The sequence below is a fragment of the Centruroides sculpturatus genome, unplaced genomic scaffold, assembly GCF_000671375.1.
Source record: "Centruroides sculpturatus isolate CEXI.00-Female unplaced genomic scaffold, Cexi_2.0 scaffold1159, whole genome shotgun sequence".
NCBI classification, from domain to species: Eukaryota; Metazoa; Arthropoda; class Arachnida; order Scorpiones; family Buthidae; genus Centruroides; species Centruroides sculpturatus.
In genome coordinates, this window is record NW_019385414.1 from 33581 (window position 1) to 54851 (window position 21271).

At 33.8% G+C, this 21271-nt stretch overlaps 2 protein-coding genes and 1 long non-coding RNA gene across 10 annotated transcripts; 2 read left to right on the forward strand and 1 right to left on the reverse strand.

Moving 5' to 3' along the window:
* Positions 1–1009: 1009 nt before the first annotated feature.
* Positions 1010–5303, forward strand: LOC111638739 (RING-box protein 1-like). Of its 8 annotated transcripts, none has more exons than XM_023384494.1 (7): positions 1010–1069; positions 4476–4574; positions 4635–4662; positions 4773–4823; positions 4910–4977; positions 5065–5150; positions 5228–5303. In XM_023384494.1, the coding sequence occupies exons 2-7, from the start codon at positions 4494–4496 to the stop codon at positions 5235–5237; spliced, it is 324 nt and encodes a 107-aa protein (XP_023240262.1). In that variant the 5' UTR covers positions 1010–1069; positions 4476–4493; the 3' UTR covers positions 5238–5303. The 8 variants fall into 8 exon arrangements, with proteins under 8 accessions (XP_023240262.1, XP_023240259.1, XP_023240263.1 ...); XM_023384491.1 differs by having other exon boundaries at positions 1022–1069; positions 4626–4662; XM_023384495.1 differs by having other exon boundaries at positions 1039–1069; positions 4479–4574.
* A 2843-nt stretch (positions 5304–8146) lies between these two features.
* Positions 8147–9337, reverse strand: LOC111638730. The gene has a single exon (XM_023384482.1). The coding sequence runs from the start codon at positions 9335–9337 to the stop codon at positions 8147–8149; it is 1191 nt and encodes a 396-aa protein (XP_023240250.1).
* Positions 9338–13954: 4617 nt separating this feature from the next.
* Positions 13955–16864, forward strand: LOC111638741. Its single transcript, XR_002758929.1, has 3 exons — positions 13955–15085; positions 15693–15767; positions 16526–16864. It is a non-coding gene; the product is annotated as an uncharacterized LOC111638741 (long non-coding RNA).
* Positions 16865–21271: the final 4407 nt, after the last annotated feature.

The window sequence follows — 21271 nt, forward strand, 5'->3', positions numbered from 1 at the left end:
TCTCTTTTTGAACATTCTCCAGTAATACTTCGCTTTTCCTTACTTCTGTGTACGATACCTTGCAAAAAGATAACTGACAATTCAAACGTGTGAAACTATTGCATTTCAGAAGTAACAGTAAATAATATGAATCAGAATTTTACACTTTATGTGTTTTTATATTAAATTCATAAATAAAATTATGAATTTAATGCTGTTTCTGCTACCGTTATTGGTTAAAATATACAGGATAGGGCAGAGAAAAGGAAGGTTTCAAAGTCGATTTTTCTATGTACTGTACTAATTGAATAGAAGAAACTTCCTCAACGATGGTATGTTGATAAGAACAAGTAGTAATTTTGAACCAGTGAATAGATGTGCAATGTGCGTTCACCATTAAGGCTTTTCCTAAATATAATGATTGTATAATGGCCACTGAGTGGTTATTTTGCCGTCATTTTAGAATCCATTAAAGTAATTATATCATTATGACATGAATTGAGTTTCATCATCATAATGTAAGCGTGATAATGTAATCCTACCTGACTGTAAATACGATAAGACTTTGCAAGCACTTTTAAAACTACCTGAAAATCTTTCATAAATCTTAAAAACATTGAAATTCATTCAAGCGGTGTTTTACATTTTGAAATATGCCTTATATTCCGTTTATTCTTGCTATTTTATTACCGATTAAAATAAAACAAAGTATAAAGCGGTGAAAATTCGGGGTTTATCAAGTCTGACGTTAAACACGCGCTTTAAAACAATTTAAACGACAGTAGGCAATCGACGTTGAATGACACCATTCAGTGTTGTTTGTCTGTTGTTTTTCTTCTTATCTTTAACAATAGCTAGCGATAATAACGCAGAAACGAAAGAAATTTAAAGTCGTATTTCAAAGGAAAATAAAGATTTAAATTTTAAAATTTAAAAGATTTAATTGCAATATTGTTTTTAAATATTTATAATTTTATAATAATTTTATATAAAAAAATTACAAAATTCAGAGTTTATTTGTAATATTTTAATTGAATTTAAAAAAAATCGAATTATTCGCTTTTAAAGTTCGATATTCGAATTCGAATCGGTAAGCATTAACGATTTTATTTACATTAAATTATATATTTAATTTAAAATCAAATAATTAATATTTCTAATCTCCCTAATAAGAGATACGAATTAACTTTATAGTGTTCAATGAATAATTAGTATTTAAAATTCTAGAAATAAATATTATTTTTGTAAATATGTCAAAAAAATTTTAGGTACCACCACTGAAAGAGTTTCTGTTGTCATTTCCTTTTCACACAAAAGCTAATAAATAAATATTTATTGTATGTAAAATACTGAAATAACTGTATTGTAAACTAATTATTATTATCTATATCTATATCTATATTATATATATAAAAATGGACATGTATGTCCATATATTTCACTTTTTCGCAAAAACTACACATCGCACGTGAATGGTGTTTGTATGTGGTAGTAGCCCCAAGTCTCTATTCGTGCATAGGGGTGGTTGCGTCTCGATAGCTATAAGGGTGCGGGAGATATGGGGCTGAAAGTGGTTGAAAGTGGCTTTCTATTTCGAATGTTTTGTTCGAATTTGTTCGAATTTAATTCGAACAATGTTTAAATTTGTTCGAATTTGTTCGAATTAAATTCGAACATAAAATTCGAATATTGGTTCGATTATAGAACGATCGTAAACGTTCCAGAAACGTTGAAAATAGTTCGTTTGACTTGACGTGAACAGGAGACGTTCAGAAATAGAATCGGGACCAGATCTCTAATCAGAAACGGGAGACCTAATTTTTGCATTCTGTGAAAACGGGTAAGATTGGCTATAATGTAATTATCTTAATCTTCATTATCGTTAAGTTTTGCCCACAAATAAAAACTCAGCGAAACGGGTCTTTGCAGCTAGATTCTAGATTACTTAGAAAAACAGTCTTTTATATATAAAAACAACTATATTACAAACAAATGTACCAACAAATAAAATCCCAGCGAAGCGGGTCCTTGCAGCTAGTTAAAACAATAAAATTCGTGAATTAAATCCTTAACGTTAAGTTGTTGACTAACGTAGTGCTGTAACAAATTCACCATGGCTTCGTCTAAATGAGGAGTGGTCATTACAAGTGACGTCAGCGTATATCCGCTCGTTTCTCCGACAAGAAATAACAAACCGATAACGGCGGAGTGAGAATGTACAAATCGTCACGTAACTTTTATCATGAACTTCGGAAAGTCGAATCCGCTAGGACCAAGGAGCCCAAGTAAGTGAAAAATTGGACTGCTTCTCACCAAGAATAATTGAAATAAAGCAAACAACGGGGTTCGATGGAATGGCAGGTGAGGTTCTTTGCCCCGTGAGACAACTGAAAATTCAAGCCGGCAGGCGAGGGTGTTAGAAAGGGTATTCGAATATTTTAAATAATAGAATACTAACTACCTATCACGCAATTTAAAATATGTGAAATCCAAAAAATGTTTTAATATTTGAAATCCGATATTAGAATGTTTGAATATTCGCGTGAAATTGGTTTATTCTTCGATATTCGAACGCGGATGTTTTTATAATAAAAGCTCTTAAAATTCTACGAGCAATTTTTCTACATTTTGCATAAATATCATTGACTGAGGTACGTCATTAAAACTTAATCGTGAGTATTAATTATGTTCTAATAAGAAATTCAGTTTTTACAAACGCCAAAAATGAGGGAGTAGGTTGATGAAACAGGCTAAAAAATACTAGTAGGAACATCCTCCCTGGAAGATTCTATGGCAGTGGTTCTCAACCTTTCTTGCTAATGTACCCTATTAGTCCCTTAGTTGTTTGTCAAATACCCCTTATATTTTTGTATGTAAATTTTATAATTACTGAGTTAGGTGTATACAGCCCTTATAACTGAGCGCCATAAAAAACTCTAACTAACTAGACCAGTGGTATAAATAAATACATTTCAGCCATCTATATATAATATACTTATCAAATAATAACATAAGAAGTGTTAATAATTTACAGCAAATTGATTAACATACGCCATTTTATAATGAAAGTTAGATGTACCCCTTCGATTTATGCTCGTACCCCTAGAAGTACATGTATTCCCAGTTGAGAACCACTGCTCTATGATATACTGTTCCTTACGTACGTATTAGATACACGAAGAATAATCACAAACTTCCACTTGATTAATTTCTTTTTCGAGTAGGATCAGTGTTATGTAGTGGCTATACAGTATACACTCTGTCATGGGTGAATTCTTTACATTTTATTATTTTTATTTTTCTTATTCTATACGTTCCTTCGAAAAGTTCTATTAAGAATTCTGTTATATACACAAATTTCGTAGCGATGATTTTCCTCATCGTTTCCTTACTTTTTCAATTTTAGATTCACATTTGTTTTCCATTCCATCAATCTTCTAGCCGAAATAAACGTACATAATCTATAACTGCGTACCCATACTTTAGCACACAAGACAACATTCTGTAATTGATAAATAGTTTTTGAAGCTTCTTTGATAAATATTATTTGTAACTTTGCTATCAAATATGATATGAGGAAAGAGCTAATGAGACTATTTAAAATAAGTCAAATATGTATTAATATACAGTGGAACCTCGGTATACGACCCTAACCGTTCCTGATTGTTGGACTTATACCGAATAGGACGTATACCGAATCAACCTTTCCCATAAGAAGTAATGTAAAAATGATTAATTCGTTCTCATGTAAAAAAAATGGCTGGCTTTAAACACCTCGCTTTCCTGGCTAGTTCCTGCTTGATTTTTCATGAGATCAGCATGTATTTTTGTAGCTTTCTCGCAAATAATTGCTTCTGATACGGTGTCTCTAGCACACTGTTTTTCAGTTATCCAAAGCAAAAGCAATTTCTCAACATGATTTAATGTCTTCGATCTCTGTTTAGAAATTGATTTAACCCCTTTCGCAACGTTAGCAGATTTAATAATGTCTTTATTTTTCACGATTGTCAATATCGTCGTTCTCGGAATACGGTATGCAACAGTTAAAATCTCGAACACGCATGCAACCTTCATATTTCTCAACAATCTCTTTGTTTCAGTTGTGATTTTAGTCATTTTTTTAGTTTTCTGTTACTTTTCATTTGCCTTCTTGCAATTCATGATTAATAATCAAATTTTACAAATTAAAATCAGAAAAAATCTAACAAAGTTATAAACTGTGGCACCGCGAACGTCTACTCTGGTCTAGTACACCGACAGTTGTTCATAGATGGCGCGTATAATTAAGTCGTATACCGAATAAAAGTCGTATACCGAGCAAAATTTGTTTTGTCCAAACAGGACGTATTCCGAATTTGACGTATTCTAAAGCAGACGTATCCCGAGGTTCCACTGTATTAATAGTATGATATATTTTAGTGATTATTCGTATGAATACAATACGAAATTTTATTGTAATCATTATTTCCATTTTATTATTTCTTTGTTTACTCAAGTAGAATAATATTTTCGAGATGGCTACTGAGAAAACTTCAAGCGAAATTCCTGTCATGTCAAATAATGACAATACTCGAATTAGATTTCAAGTCATAAAGGTAAGTAAAACTTCTTCACTACATTTTATTTATACTCTTTAAATAATATAGATTTTTCAGTGGAATGCCGTAGCTTCGTGGAATTGGGGTAAGATTTTTTTTTTGTAATACTAATCAGTCATGTAATATGTTAGTAATGCTATTTTCGTGATATCCTGTGTTATTATTTATCTAACGCACCTTTATTTTCAATTTCAGTCACAGAAATGGAAATTTGTGCTATTTGTCGATGTAAAATCTCGGATTTATGTAGGTAACAACGACGTTGATTCGAAGTATCCTATAATTGACATTACATAGATAATTTGCAAAGAAAAAAATACATATTTTTTCAGGTATCGAATGCTTAGCCCAGAAAGATCAGGAGGGTGAAGAATGTCCTGTGGCTTGGGGAAGTTGCAATGTAAATGAACCTTATATTTCGTAATATTCGTTTCTTGCCTGCGTAATTTCATCTGTTTAATTCATTGTTTTTGTTGTTTATTTCTAGCACTCATTTCATTTCCATTGCATTTCGCGTTGGCTGAAGAAAAGACAAGTTTGTCCTTTAGATAACCGAGAATGGCACTTCCAAAAGTAACTTCAAATCACTTAATCTCGAACACTGTAAAGTTAAAAATTATGTATTAATATAATATTTTTCCTTGTATTAGGTACGAGTGATGAAGGTCTTTCATTTAGAAAAGTGACAATGTGTATTGTATTACATTTTGTACAAAGACGAAATTCGAAAAAGAAAATATTTTACAAAACCTTTTGATTTTCACGCGTTAAATAAATAAATAATCATTAACAGTGAAAAACTGTTTGTATTTTCTGTTTTTCTCGGTAAAAAAGTTATAAATTCAGTGATTTTATTTTTTCTTTAACAAGAATATTTTATATTTTTTCTGTTAATCTGCCCATTGGTTTTAATTTACGTTAACTTGATTAATTAGTAAAAATTCTTTATAATACAGTGGGTGTGGGTGATCGGTTAACGAACATCTGTTCCAAGACTTTGTTCGTTAACCGATTATCGATTTACCGTAAGTTTTATTGGAAATTTAATTAATTCGTTCTGGAGACCCACAAAAATAAAAAAAATATACACTTTCTTAGTACGTTTATTTATATGTAATAATAAAAGTACATACATACAGTCTTGCATNTTCCAAGACTTTGTTCGTTAACCGATTATCGATTTACCGTAAGTTTTATTGGAAATTTAATTAATTCGTTCTGGAGACCCACAAAAATAAAAAAAATATACACTTTCTTAGTACGTTTATTTATATGTAATAATAAAAGTACATACATACAGTCTTGCATTTTTATTAGTCATGTTGTTCCGTTTGAAAGGGTTAAAGAATCTGTCTAACGTCGATTGCTTTTCTGTCTTCTTCAGGATTTCTCGTAAGTAATTAATAGCATTGCAATTGTAGAAATCCCCAAGCCTCAACCTGGCTTCGATGCCATTCTAAGACCGTTGTTCTGACATCCTTCCACTTTTTCGAAGGATCTTTAATAACAGTTATCAGCATTAATTTTATTTTTCCGGAGAAAACATATTACGCCGAGTTTCTTAGTTTTCTTTATTTAAGAGTTCTTGGAGTTCTTCTGTCGTCAGATCCGTTTTAGGTTCCATTATAATGTCGATGTTCTCTTCTATGTTCTTTATTTCTCAGATGTAAATTTTGTCATTCCTTTAGCTGCTTGAGTCTTCTTGATTATATAGTATTTTTCTTAAATAAAATTGAACAGTGTGAGATTAGCCTGGGGTACTCTTTCACTAGGATTGTTAGTACCACTTAATCGGCGCTAGTTGGTAAAACTAGTTCTCGTAGTTTCGGGTCGTAAGATCCTATCTCGATACTTTTTATAGGAGGGCTGTTAAATGTTAAATAAGATATAGACGGCGAAGTCTCTATCTAACGTCAGGATAATGACACCAGTTAATCAGCTATTTTACNGGGAGCAACGTGCTATCGTCCGGACTTTTTTTGATGAATTTAATTGACGCCACTTTCCAAGCTTTAGGGAAGTATCCCAAAGAGAGGCAGTGGTTGTAGATTGCCATGAAGGTTACTGGAATTGCGGAAAAGGCTTCTTTTAGCATTTTCCCGTTGATTTGGTCAAATCCTGGAGCTTTCCTGATGTTATTCAGGTTAATAGCGTGGCTAATCTCTTTAAAGGTAAATGGCGGATCGTCGGCGTGGAGAACTGGGCTGTTAGAGTTGTTGCAGATTGCACGTTGCGCATCCGTATCATTATTGGGTTCGTCCAGAGGAAAGTGGTAAGCGAAAAGCTCATGAAGTGCATTGTCCAGGGTGTTTGTGTAGCTGCCATCGGCTTTTTTAATGGCTGAAGGAATGTCTGCCATTTGCCTTTTCTTGAATGCCACATAGTATGGCTCACACCATGGGTTATTGAATTTATTACAGAACTGCCTCCATGTCTGATGTCGCTTCCTATTGATGAGCGTTTTATACTCGTTGAATTTCCTGGTATAGTTATTTTTGTGTAGGGCCCTGTCATAAGCATTTTGATGCCTCTGATAGATCTTACGGAGCCGTCTAACTTCTCTGCGGTGGTTGGATAATTCAGAGTCCCACCAAGAGGCACTGGTACTAGAATTTGTCTTTTCCTTGCTGGCTAGATGGTAGCACTGTGTCAAGAGGGTGGTAAGACTTTGTATACAGTTGTCAATATCATCTTCATGCATGCTGGTTATAGCAGCGTTGACACTCCAGTTATCACGAATAAGATTCTGGTAGAAGAGCCAGTTAGTATGGTGGTAGGTGGTGGCATTAGCAAGAGTGGTATCCAATTGAATGTTTATCTTGATATAACGGTGGTCACTTGCACTGGGTTCAGTGCAAGTGGTACAGAGGGAGATGCAAGGGGCCATGTGGATGTTTGCCAGTGATACATCAACCCAGCTGTCGCCCCTGGTAGAGTGATAGGTGGATAGGGGGCTGGTATTGCAGGAAGTAAGGTACATGGCCGCCACAAACTCCTGCATCCTGTACCCCCTTGGGTCCTCGATGGGGCTGTGCCACAGGAAGGACTTGGCGTTGGTGTCGCCGCAGATAAGCCAGGGCCTGTCGGCAACAGTCCTGCTGATCACATCCAGGTCGTCCAGCATAAGATTAATGTCCTCGAACGGGGAGCAGTAGATGGAGGTGATAAAAATGCTGTTATTATTGCTGTTGATAACACAGGTGGTGGCATATGGAGTAGTTAAGTGAGGCATAAACTGAACATTAAGGCTGGGGTTCCTGACAATAATGGCCGTTTTGGTGGTCGCCTTCGAACCTCTGGGAGGGAAGACCCTCCAGCTGCCATAATTCGTTAGCTCTCCCTTATATAAGTAAGGCTCTTGAATAATAAGCATATCTGATCCCCAGTCCTCAGCGGTTTTAATAACAAGTGACGAAGGGGCTTTGCCCCTCTGGAGATTAATCTGGATCAATGAGATAGTGTTCTGATGGTGATAGTTGCTATTGCTGTGAAGAGAGTGGTTCTGATTGGAGAAAATACTGCTGTTGAGTTGGTGAATAAGAGGGATCCTTGAGTTAGTTGTAGGATTACTAGAGCCCATAGTTAGTTTGGCGTATGGTCTGTGACTTCATTTTTTGAGTGATTGGACATTGGGGATGGAAGGCATTATGATCCGTCGGCAATTTTTCGTGAGCGAGGAGGCCTTTGTTGGCAGCCTTGCAATTGGTGCAGGTAGGGTTTTGATTCAGTCTTTGGCAATCTGCAAATCTGTGCCCTTTTGCACAGTGGCTGCATTTTTGTTTGTCTGGACAGCTGGTTGAGATGTGGTTGTACCCACAGCACTGGTAACATCTCACCAGTGGGATGTAATCATTTAGGAATATGTTTGTCCATTCCTCCGCTATATGTTTGGATCTAACGAAGGCGTCCCTGATCCTAGGAGCCGTAGACAGAATGATGTGTCTACAGTTCTCTTTTGCACTGTTTCTATAGAGGACCGTGCTGATCCGTGTGTTTTGTATGAACTCTTCTCTAGGAACAACCTGGAGGGCCTTGTTTTGATCAAATACCATTGGGATGAGGTCTGGTTCGTCCACGGAGATGGGTACATTATTCAATATTATTCTAGGGCGTCTTCCCTCAGAAATTTTTCCCTTGATTTTACCTGATACTTCAGGAAGTTTTTCAATTGCGTTGGAGAGAGTTTCGGCATCCTTATGTGAGTTGGTTCTGAAGCAGATGCCATCTCCTTTCACTCTCTTTATTGCCTTCACTTGAATTTTCAGGTCATGCGGTTTGATTTTCTTTATTATGCTATTTTCTATCTGTTGCATGTTAATAGTTTCTCCCTCTACATCTGTCTTTGGATACAATATGAGGGCAACACTTCCCCCGCTGCCCTCATTGTCCAATTTACTCTTTAAAGATCTATTAATGGTCCTAGTTGTAGACGTGGGCCTAGTATTCATTTTTGTCACATCTGCATAGGAGACAGGTAGGTTAGTTGAAACATTGGTTGTAGGACTCTTCTGTGAGGTTGTGCGGGCTTCCTGTAGAATACCATGGAATTGCTCCAAGCATGAGAACAATCGCATAACTCTTTCACGGACTTCTTTTCTCTCTTTTGTTCTGATGTTATTGCCATATTTTTCTGGCAATAGGTTCAGAATTCTCATAAAATGTTGGTTTGCTTCGCTTAGGATTTTGTCCTCCAAAACATTGGTTGATCCGTTGCTACTGGTAGCCGATCCAATTTGAGTCAAGTTATTCACGTGAGACATAGTAGAGATGGAAGGTGTAAGGGACCAGCCAGGAGAATGTAGTGTAATTGCAAGAATAAAGAGGCCTGATGGCAGTAAAACTCTGCCCCAGAAGATTGAATCTAACTTGGGTAGAAGGGAAAGAAAACTGGTTGGATTGAAAGCAAAAAGTGAAACTCACCAACCCCAGCTTGAACAATCAGAAAACAGTTGAGTAATCCAAAGGTCTATGGAGGGGACAATTGGTAAAGCATGAAAGTTTCATGATGCGACAATCGAGAAGGCCAGGAAGTGGGATGGCGTCGCTGTAGCCAAGAGGTGTGGACCGAGAGTGATGACAGCAAGGACAACTGGAGAGCAGCTCACGAGGAGTCAGCTGGCCAAGTTCAGAGAAATAGCAAAACCGATGGCGTTACCAGAAAAGCAAAGTGAACCAAAACCAGCAAAAACTGTCGTCAAAAGACTCAAAAGAACGGAGCGGCGAGCGATGCAAACGACCGAATTAGGGTCAGGACGGGGATCAGCAGCCACGTGGGGAAAAACGTTGACCCTCCATCCTTTGTGCCTTTTCGGCGCAATAATTCGAAAAGTATTGCTCCGATTTATACGAAAGTTTAATACGATAAACAGACTAACCCTTCCTAAAGACTAACAAGAAAGCAGAGCCAATGGCCTAATACGATGGCCAAAAAACAGCCGAAAGTCGGCAAGTAACGGTCGCTGAAACTAGCGAAATAATTATCGGAATTTAATAAATAAAATATCGATCGAATCGGGATAGCAAGGTGAACACAGCGGTGTAATACATAAAAACGTACGACATGAATTTGTCAAAGAGAAAACCGTCCGAAGTTCGACCACGTGGTCTCGGCCAAATAAAGCCCGTAACACCCGAAGGTCTAAACCGATTTTAAAAAGTAAGACGGCATTGGAAAGCGCACGTCAACAGCAACAAAATGATATATAGTACACTCACCGATCGTAAAAAAGACCAAAGATAACGCAAGTTAAAAACGGAGCCTACAAACACAATACGCCTCCTGACCCAATGTGGCTGTGGTGTGCTTTAGCATTGTCTTGCTTTCCTCTAATAGGGCGATATTGTCAGCAAAAACCAAATCTCCAAGAGAGTCCTGGTCAAACCAGTGGATGCCGGCCCCAATGTGTGAACTGGACTTTCTGCCTGCTGCATAATATAATCAAGAGCAATGAGGACACAACCCTGCTTGACTCCTGTCGTAATTTAAAAGAAGTCTGTATGACCACCTTCAGTCTTGATGCAGAAACTTGAATGCAGGTATAAGGTCTTGAAAATGGTGACAAAATTTGTTGGTACACCATATAATTGCAGGATCTTCCAGAGGGACTCGTGGTGAACACTGTCAAAGGCCTTCTTGAAATCAATGAAATTAATGATCAATGGGTGTTGATATTGAGGATTGGAATAGTGACACTTTTCCAATTCTCTTGGACCTCCCCACATTGCAGCACCTATTAAACAATAATGTTAGCTTCTCCAACATGGGCTGCCCTCCATGCTTCAAAATCTCAGCTGTAATTTCATCCTAACTGGCTGCCCTACTACTTTTTAGGCTCTTAATTGCAAGCTCCACTTCCTCAAGGATAATATCACCAGTATCTACCTGAAGCTCATCCTGTGTATCTTCAATATTGAAATCGTATATAATGGTTGGTTCTGCTTGATTAAATGCTTTCTGAAAATGTTCTATCCACCTCTTGTTCTGTTCATCTTGAGCAATCAGAAGCTTCCTATTTTTGTCTTTTATTGGAATGCTGGAGTTACTCCTTATCCCAATCAGTTCATTGACTATGCGGTACAGAGTCTTGGAGTCATTCTGGTCAAAATAGTGGATGCCAGCCCAACTCTTTCTGCCTGCTACATGATATAAGTCATTCTAGTCGGAAGCCTCCTGCGCTTCAGTGCCCTTTTGTTCTAACCATTCCTTCTTGTCTTTCTGACAGCTTTTCTTTACACATCTATCCAACTCGGTGTATCTTTGGCTTAGTTCCTCCATTTCAGCTATTGTTTTAGCCTGGTTTCTTTTAAGTTTTGCATCTTTCTTCTCATCAATCGACTTCCACCAGTGATCTTGGATCCACTGATCCTTTCGTCTTCCTTGACGTCTTCCAATGATGTTTTGGATGCACTCTGTGGTAATGTCTCTGAGGTTTTATAGACACTTTTTAATAATAATCATAATAAATAACTAAATAAAATGTTTATTATTAATTTATCTTATTATTTTTGGAATTTGTGGAAAATATCTCCCTAATTTATGTATATTTAAATGGGAAAATTTCATTTTTATGTGAATTTTTTAATGTGGATTAATGTGAGAAAAGAACTTACTGTACATGTGTAAATTTTATAATATTAACCAGATGATTTTTTAAAATAAATGTAAATTGTTACACTACCTATTCTATAATAACTTAAACCAATAGGTAATTTTTTTTAAAACTTGGAATGAATGCAATTAGTTTCAATGCAATGAAGCTTTCTTATAATTCAATTTTGTCTATTTTGGGCTTTATGGAATGTTTAAGAGTGGATGAACTGTTTTGAATACCTTTATTATTGAGGCTTTCCAGTTAAAACAAACTTTCAAAGAACAGCTGTCTGAAAAAGAGAAAATAGGAAAGAAATTTATATGGAAAAATTAAATAAATGCTATTTTCAGGAACCAAACGAATTGTTTTTAATCGGAAATGTTTTTGTTCTTTTGTATCTTCAGCAGAAACTCTTTTTTTCAAATTGCAATGGAACAAATATATTTACAGAATACTGTTACATTTGAACATTAAATTAAATAAATTACGAAAAAGTAAAAAATTTAATTTTTACTATTTTGTAATTTAAATTTAATTAAATTTAAAAAGTAAAATTATAAAAAAGTCTATAAAATCCTATAACATAAATAATAAATAAATTAATTAAATTTAATAATACACACAAAGATTGAATAATGAAAATACTATCCAAAATAACAGTATAACACAAAGATGTAATCTACTTGCTACCCCCACTTTATGACCTTGAACAAGTTTCCCTTATCTTATCGTAAATTACTTTTCTAGGTAAATCATGATATTACACTCTGCACAAAAGAGTTGTAATTTTGACAGTTTAAAACATCAACCCATCTATAATCTAAAATCATGGAGTTGTTTGCATTAATTACTTTAATTTTGCATGAATGTAAATAAATAAATAAATATATATATAAACATTGTTTCATAATCCTTAACGTATGTTTATCTGTCTAACTTCTTACTATAATAGAGTTTTTCCAGGCAACTTGTACTTCATTATCAAGTGCCCATTTTGTTAATGCTGTAGCACATTTTCTATCATTTAATACAAATTCATAATGCTCGTTTATGCATTGTCATAACATTCTGCACATTGATCCTGTATAGTAGAAGTCCTTGTTTTTAAGGTTGACTTCTGCTCTTTATATTTTCTTTATCTCTTCCTTATCTGTACGAAGTAGTTGCACAATAGAAGGCAGACGTCTGATAGCTAAAGAAATATCATGCTTTTTTGTATTACTTTACTCCTGTAATTACACACATCTTATTAGTAGCTTGATCTTTCTTATTGTCTTTATCAAGACCAAATTTGTACTTTTCTACTCCTGCTTTAATGAAACCTTTAATTACATTTCTAGGAAAAACCATGTACAATTGTCGTTTGCATAATAAAGTTGATCTCTTGCTTTCTGTGTATCATTAAAGAAGAATGTGTTATAATTCTTTTTATTAAAGTTCTAAAAGTTTTCAGTTTATGGGTTTGATCTCCAATGTATAATTTAGAGGGTTTTTTATGTATTAATACTTTTGTGGCATAATCATTTCCCAACCTGTAGATGTATAATTTTTCTAATTTGGTCCAAATTAAGTTGTATTCCTACAGAGTTGTTATTAATTTCTCCTACAACGTTTTGCACTTTTTTTTTATCATTCCATATTATAAAGATGTCATCCATGTATCTGTAATTAAGTTATTCTCTAACTGTATTCTTTGATTATTGACTCTTCCACTTAAGTTGTTATGATTTCTGCAATATTACTAGATATGGGTGAACTCGTTGGTACTCCTACTACTTGTTTGTAGAATGTATTATCTCAAAATACAAGTTTGTCAATATTAAGTCTAGAAAATCAGTAATTTTCTTACAACAGTTTCTATTAATGTCTATTTTTGGCAAATTAGATTTCTGGTTAAGGCAATAGACACTTCTATTTTGATAGATGGAAAAAGGTTACATTAATCTTTCTCTATCCATTACTGTCAATACATCTCTTTCTTCACTTTATATGTTCTTCAGTGCAACAATGATTTCTTCAGTTTTACTAATTGTATATAAAGATTTATGGCCAATTCTGTTAAGTAGTTGATGTAACAATTTTTCCATTGTTATTGTTGGTACATGTGTATTTTCTAACATTGGTCTTAATGTTGGAAATGTCTTATCTTTAGCTAGCAGTTTCACTTTTTGTATAAGAGGATTGATAGGGTCTTTGCTAATCACCAATGAGCTAGTATTCTTGAGAGAATATCTCAAGAATACTAGCTCATTGGTGATTTTGTGAGAATCCAGACTTCAATTTAAACAACATAACTAAATAACAATATAACTTCTCAAGTATAACTTTGTCAGCAGTGATATCTGTCAACTTTCACACCTGGGAGCATCTCTTTCTACATGTTCTCAGCATTGAAAGAGACTCTTTCCTGTGACCTTCTGACATGCTGTCTCAATTTTACTGATTTAATATGACAACTAGTGGTCAATTGAATCAGTTGTTGCCAATTTCTCAAGCTGGTCAATTGTGTGTGCCTCAGTTACTTCTTTCAGAGACGTTGATTTTATTTTCTTGTTGGATACATCGGCTTTACATCAGTAATGGATATTTCTGCAACCTCCGCTGTAGATACTTCATCCCTCTTGTCTGCAACCACATCTTCTACAGTGGATTTATGGAATATGAACTGTCTTCGAGAACTTTTATCTTATTGACCCAACCTGCAAACACCAGATCCCTACTCCTCTACAAGTTATTTATTCCCTTGTGCTCTATTGTGAACTCTCTCTCTTACGTGCAACTGAGTTATCGTATCTACATGCCTAGAATTTCCTAATTGGCTTGATAGTCTTATTCTACTAATCTTATGTGCAAATTGTTAAGAACAAATAAATGGGTATATGTGTTTGTATAACTTTTCTGTGAATGCATTACTTCCATCATGCTGTCTCACAGTCTTCCACCCGGAATCCTGTTGCTTATGCATGTGACCTCTCGTGTGACCTAGTTTCTAACAAAAACCATTTGCCGTTGCAGATTCTGCATTTAACGGGACACAGTGGTATTATCCTGACATGGCATTGAAAAGGTTTGCCATGTCAATTTGTGACTCTCCAGTCACAAATTTTTCTCTGTAGGAGTCAAGGTTTTTGAACACTGGTATACCACCTTTATCACTATAAAAACAGACTATGTTGTTCAGTTTGCACCAACATTTGGTTTTATAGGCTGCTATCATTGTATTAGATTTGAATTTTTTTATGTGTTTATATATATATATTGCAATTTTGTAGAGAGTCTGTTTTTGGTTTTAATCGTAGTTTCTGCTGATAGATAATTACAGAATATTTCTACATGTGCTATTGATGATTCTATAGGAGGAAGATCATCAGGAACAAATTTGTGGCTGAATTTGAATGCTTCCTCCACATATTTTTGGTAAGGTAATATCTGGTTCTTGCAAGTATTTAGGTTCTTCTACTATGTTCTTTCTTGCTTTTGATGGTAATTGGTTGTAAAAATCCATTTGAGTTTCTTAATAAAGCTTATTCTAAGTTTCTTTTGCAAACTTATTATAATGTCCTCCTTTTTTCTTTTCATGGCTTCCAAGAATTCAATTCGGTGAATGGCATGTAATCTAAGATTGTTACTGACCCATTGTAATCTATGCCTGGCTTGGAATAATTGTCTTTTTTTTAAAGAAATGATCGTATTCAAACACTTATGGCATATGTACTTTTTTTATTCTATTTTAATCCTTTGGCAACGAAATCCTGTACAAGCTCATGGGTAATACTTGGTTCAGTCTAAACTGCTTAAGAAATGTTCCTCCATTCTATGCCGAATGCTCTTTTTATGAAATGTGTGACTTATTTAATATCTATAACTTCAGAATAATAAACATCATTTGTTTAATTTAAAAAAGAATTTAACAGGCTTGTTATTGATATTATTAACAATAGTTAAATTGAAGTATTGATAGATTCATATTTGTTAAATTTGTTTATATTAGTTTATAACATTCATATATTTCATTTTTTGAAAGATTGATGACTGGCCGTCAATGTCAATTCGAGCAGTGTTAGTGGACATGAGCATCGAAGCTAGAATTCCAACTTTAGTAAGTATTAAATAAATTATTAAATTTAATATATTTGTTTCATTGAAAAATAATTATTTGCAATTGAATAAAAACAATTTTAGATCTTCTTCTGAAGAGGAAGTAAAATTCTGATAAAAATCTTAATCCTTATTTTTTCTCATTCATCCACATTGTGTATATTAATAAAACCTTATAAATTTGATTATAATTTACACAAATATATTCAAATTTAATAAGTATTTTATATATAAAATTTACTTAATTTTATGATGTATTTTCTTCTGAAACAACTGTCTAAAACAAGTCTAAAACCTGATAATTATTGATGTAAAAAATCAATAGCAAGCTACTTTCATAATTATTTTGAATAATGGATTGAGAGGCACCACTGACAATATTTGAAGACTTGGATTAGTAATTTTTGGCATTACAAAGACTGATTTGTGCATATATTTTGTTATGAAACAAATTAGTACATTATATAGCAAATGCTTTGAATATTTATGTTACATTAAATACATTTGTAAGAAATAGCAATGATATATTAAATTTAAAAATATAAAAATTAAAATAAACTGATTTATGGTTGAAGTTAACAATAATAAAGTTATAGGTAGACATTTGTTTAAGACATCTTAAAACATTAATTGTTGCATTTAAACTTTATAAAACTACTGTATTAAAACTCATATTTCTAATAACAATTGCATTGATGTTTAAGATTAAGTCTTTAATCATAGAATAATTTATATAGATTTTCTCCTAATTATCTGCAGGATACTTTAAAAAGATATGTTTCTTCTCTTTCTCATCTCAAAATAAATGAGGTAAGTTTAACCAATATAAACTAAATTAACAAACATTTTTTTTTAAGAAAAGAAATTTTAAACATTTTATACTAAAAAAAATAATATATAAATGATCTGGATTGACCATATATATTATTGTTTATGCTAAATCTAATGCACTACATATAATGATTTATTAATGACTAAGGGATTCAGTACTACATTAACAATAAGCTTTAATGGTTAAATAGTAAATAATTTCAGAAACATTTGAAAAGAAGAATGATTTAGGGCAGGATTTTGTTGTACTGTACAACATAAAATCATTAAAATACACAAATAATAAAAGGGCTGTTCGAAAAGTTCGCAGCCTTGCCTATATGCGGCGCTGCGATCAATTTAATTTTTGGCGGAAATAATTCAGCCATCCTTGCTAAAGATACGATACCAATTTCCGCTTGATTTGTCGTAAAGTTTTGCCACGACAGCTTAGCAGATTGTCAATGTGCACATGCTTTGTCAAAAATGGAGAAGACGGAGACTCGTGTGGTNTGTGTGTGTATGGTTATAAGTTGACATTTTAAAATGTGAAATCTGCAAACATGTGAATGAAAATATAATTACACAAAAAGAAAACAAAAAATAGTTGATTATCAGGATCTTTGTGATACCACTCAGAATCATTATTTATTATTAAAAGTATGCTTTTAAAATATATATGTAGAGATTAAAAATGATACGTATATAAGATTGGCATTCAAATTTATTAGAAAAGTTTCTAAATTTAGGAACAGAGAGAAATTTTATGCAGAAATGTTTTTGTTCTCTTAAAAGATTTTTATCAGCTCAGAGATTTAAGAAGCATTTTAGAATGAATACAATAAATTTATTATATTCATTCTAAAATACTTCATAAACCTCTGAGCTGATAAGAGAACAAAAACATTTCTGAATAAAATTTCTCTTGGTTCTGAATTTAGCATTTTTTCTAATAATTTTGAGCTTGGTACAAAGTATAAATGTTTTTTTCTGTTGGCATTCAAATTAAAATTAAAATAGAAGAATAATAATAAAATTGTAAATTAAACTGTTAACGAAATAAGATTAAAACCTGTTAAACACACAAATATCCAAGTGTTTATATATAAATTTAGTTTAGCATATTACCATTATCCCTGTTTTATACGTGATTATATTTAATAAGCATACAAAATATCACAATGAGTACAATCGCAAATGAAATTTGAAGTCTTGTTACGTTCTTTTCAACACAGAAATACAATTAAAACATTAGTAGAGTTATCCTTTTCATTTAGGCTCTTCTTTGCCCACAAATATGTATAAATGGTCCTACAGTTCTCTAGGCATTGAATTTTGTTAAAAATTGTCTGTTTACATATTTGAAGGCAGAGAAGAGCCTAAAGAAAACTTCACTGATGTTTTAATTATGTGTTTATGGTTTGAAAAGAACATAAGATGACTTCAAAGTTTATTTATAATTGTCCTTATTGTGATAGTTTGTAAAATATACATTTACCTCTGATTTTAATTTTTATGAATTTTACAACAAAACTTACCTAAATTACCAAGTAAAAATAAGTTAAAATGTATCATGTGATTGTGGCAAGAGCACCAGAGGACGCTTTTAACATTTTTTACATTTTAACTACTATATCGAAAAAATTATCGAGGGTAAGTATGTGCGGTACCCTGAAGCCAAGTCCCGAGGACTTCAATTTCTTTATCGAGGACACTTTCAAGGCCCTGGACGAGAGCCGAAATCTAAGAAATGACATCAAAAACCGCATCCAAACCAACCTCCAGAAGGCCGTGGACACGTTCGCCTCCCTGTGGACGAAATTCCAACAACTAGAAGCCCTAAAAACAAAGGAATTGCTAACCCTAAATGCTCGTACTTCAAGTCCCTCTCCCGTCCCAACAAAGGAACAGACGTACACCTCTGTTCTGAAGCTGAGACCTCCTCCACGGAACGACAAAGTCGTTCTAGTTTATAATAACGAAGAGGGGAAGTCCCCAGAAAAGACTAGGGAAGAATTAGAGACAACCGTAAACGTCACTAAATTAAAAGTGGGAGTTAAAACTACGAGACCCATCAAGAATGGGATACTAATTAATTGCCATTCAATTGAAGGAGCCAAGAGACTGGTGGAATCACTGAGTAAAAGGGAGGACATGCGGGTAAGGTCGCTGGGGCTTCGCAACCCCTGCATCATCGTACCCAGGGTCCGATGGGAGCTCAACGAGGGTGACATCAGGGACTTCGTGGAGGCCCAACATACAGACCTACTTGGGGATGTGAAGAAACACATACATAACGTCTTTTACACATACATAACGTCAAGGAATGTAACGGGGAACGGTCGTGGGTGATCACCGTTTCTCCAGTGTTGAGAAGGGCGTTTTTCCAGGCGGGCAACATTCTTTACATGGGATGGAGTTTGAGGCGAGTCCACGAATTATTTTATTATAAACATTGTAATAACTGCCTGAGCTATAATCATTTAAAATCTCAATGCACGGCTAAAAAGGTCTGCCACCTGTGCAGCGAGTCGCACCCTACAGGAGAATGCGACGTAGAACCCCCAGACTTCAAGTGCATAAACTGTGTGAGGTACAACTCGTCAAGAAGACATCCGTCGGAGCACGTTGACATCCACCACTCGGCCAGGGACCGCAGGTGTCCTATTTTTTTATATCACTGCGAGATTAGCCGAGCTAATACTCGACAGTAGATCTAATCTTAAGGCTAATTCTAAGTAGTTAATAACAAAGTAGGTAATAATGGCTATAAAATTAATACAGATAAATCTGGATAGGTCCTCTACCGCGACTGACCACTTAGTAAAACATGCAATTGACTCTAGCATTGACATCGCCTTTTCGGGTGTCTCCACTCGGGGATCCAAACGGTGATTATTAATTTTAATCGGGGAATCTCACTCTATCTGGCTCCTCACCTGTCGAATTGCTTCTCTACCACAGCAATAGTCGAATATAAAGACCTAAAATTCTTACTAAACTCTACATACTTGGCCCCCTCTGGGGACATTAACGATCAACTTTCGGAGTTTTCTAAATTAATAAAGTCTAAAAAGGAAGTCAGTAGCCTAAAAAGGAAGGTTGTCTCCATGAGTATTTGTGTTTTTTAATGAACTGCTGATGGTGTGAACAACGAAAAAATGACTGAAACAAAGAATTTTTCTTTGTAAAAAAGTTTTATTTATTTTTAGTATATTAATATTAAATTACCAAGTTTTACTAGTTTGTAGTAAAAAATAAATCTATTTACATATATTACATTGACTATATTAGCTAGTATTAAATGATATTCATCTGGTTTTCACAGCTCTGTTTAATAAGTATATTTCTTTATATTATATTAATATTATTAAGTTATTAGTTAATTCTTTCTGATATCTTCTCAGATTTTTAAAATATTCGTAAATATCTTTTAATGCATACATACAATATATTTCTGAGTAATCCGAATCCAAATTGACAGTATTCTGCATACACAACAAAACCCAAAAATTCAGCACAAAATGTATAAAATTTTAATTTAAAACAAATTTTTGGTAGTATTAAACAATTTCCATTAGGTTATATAAAATATTCGAAAGTTGAAAGCAAAATTGAATAGACTATTTGTATTGTCTTACTTTTTGAAAACCTGGAAATTACCTAATGTGTGTTATGTAAACCGAGGGTTGGTCGATGTTAGACATGGACTTTTGAGTGGGCAAAAAAGAAATATGAATGAATTAGTTTGATCAAAAATAATCTAGTAATCTATGAACTGCCTGAAATAACTACTATATGTAAAGAGGAAAAAATTCTATTTATTATTTTATGACTGACTATGTACAATATGAAATAAGTTAGAAAATTCAAAAATGTAAAAAAAGATGCTTTTAATAAATACAGACAAAATTTTTTATACAGTAACAGCACTTCAACGAAAGCTTGAACATTTTCGGCCTTCACCAACACCTGTCTCAGGTTGGTGAATTGGTATGGATCACATGATCGCATTTTTATAGTTTTAGTCAAACAACTGTATAAATTTGCCTGATGTGATGAGATACTCAAAATTTTAAAAAAGCGATTTTCGAACATCATCGTTTTGACATTTGACTGGAAATTCGATTTTGTTAAAAATCCTGAGGCAGGCCTTGGTGAAGGCCAAAAATGTTCAAGTTTTTGTTGAAGTGCTGCGAGATAAAAGGTTTTGTTTGTATTTATTTATTTATTTATTTATTTATTTATTTAATTAATTAATTACCCCAGTAATTTTTGAGGAACATAGTTACAAAGATGCTTTATCAAATGAAAAGAAATAATATACAAAACTTTCCCAGCACTTGGGGATTTAACGTAGAACTATCTTACAACTATCTCCACAAGAACTGATAAGAAATGTGAAATTGGGCTATACACAGAAAATTTGCAAAGTAATCTTACAAATTAACTTGCCTAACTGTCACCAATGACTTCTACTCTGCCAGTGAACTTGAAAGCCTTTTTCGTTAACTTCATTTGATCCTTAGCTTCATCTGATCCTTAGCTTCATCTCGTTTGATTGTTGTTCATCTCATCTTTTTATTGTGCTGTTGTGGTGATATTATATTGTTATGCCTGCTCAACCCTATCTACATACTTAACTTCAGACATTTATTTGATTCTAGTAATCCTTTTCTCTATCTCATGTCATCC

Coding starts and splice junctions, on each gene's coding strand:
- LOC111638739 (XM_023384491.1), top strand. CDS start 4,494: ATGGCTACTGAGAAAACTTCAAGCGAAATTCCTGTCATGTCAAATAAT. Junction 4,663..4,772: donor CGTAGCTTCGTGGAATTGGG/GTAAGATTTTTT, acceptor TTTCAATTTCAG/TCACAGAAATGGAAATTTGT. Junction 4,824..4,909: donor ATGTAAAATCTCGGATTTAT/GTAGGTAACAAC, acceptor ATATTTTTTCAG/GTATCGAATGCTTAGCCCAG.
- LOC111638730 (XM_023384482.1), bottom strand. CDS start 9,337: ATGTCTCACGTGAATAACTTGACTCAAATTGGATCGGCTACCAGTAGC.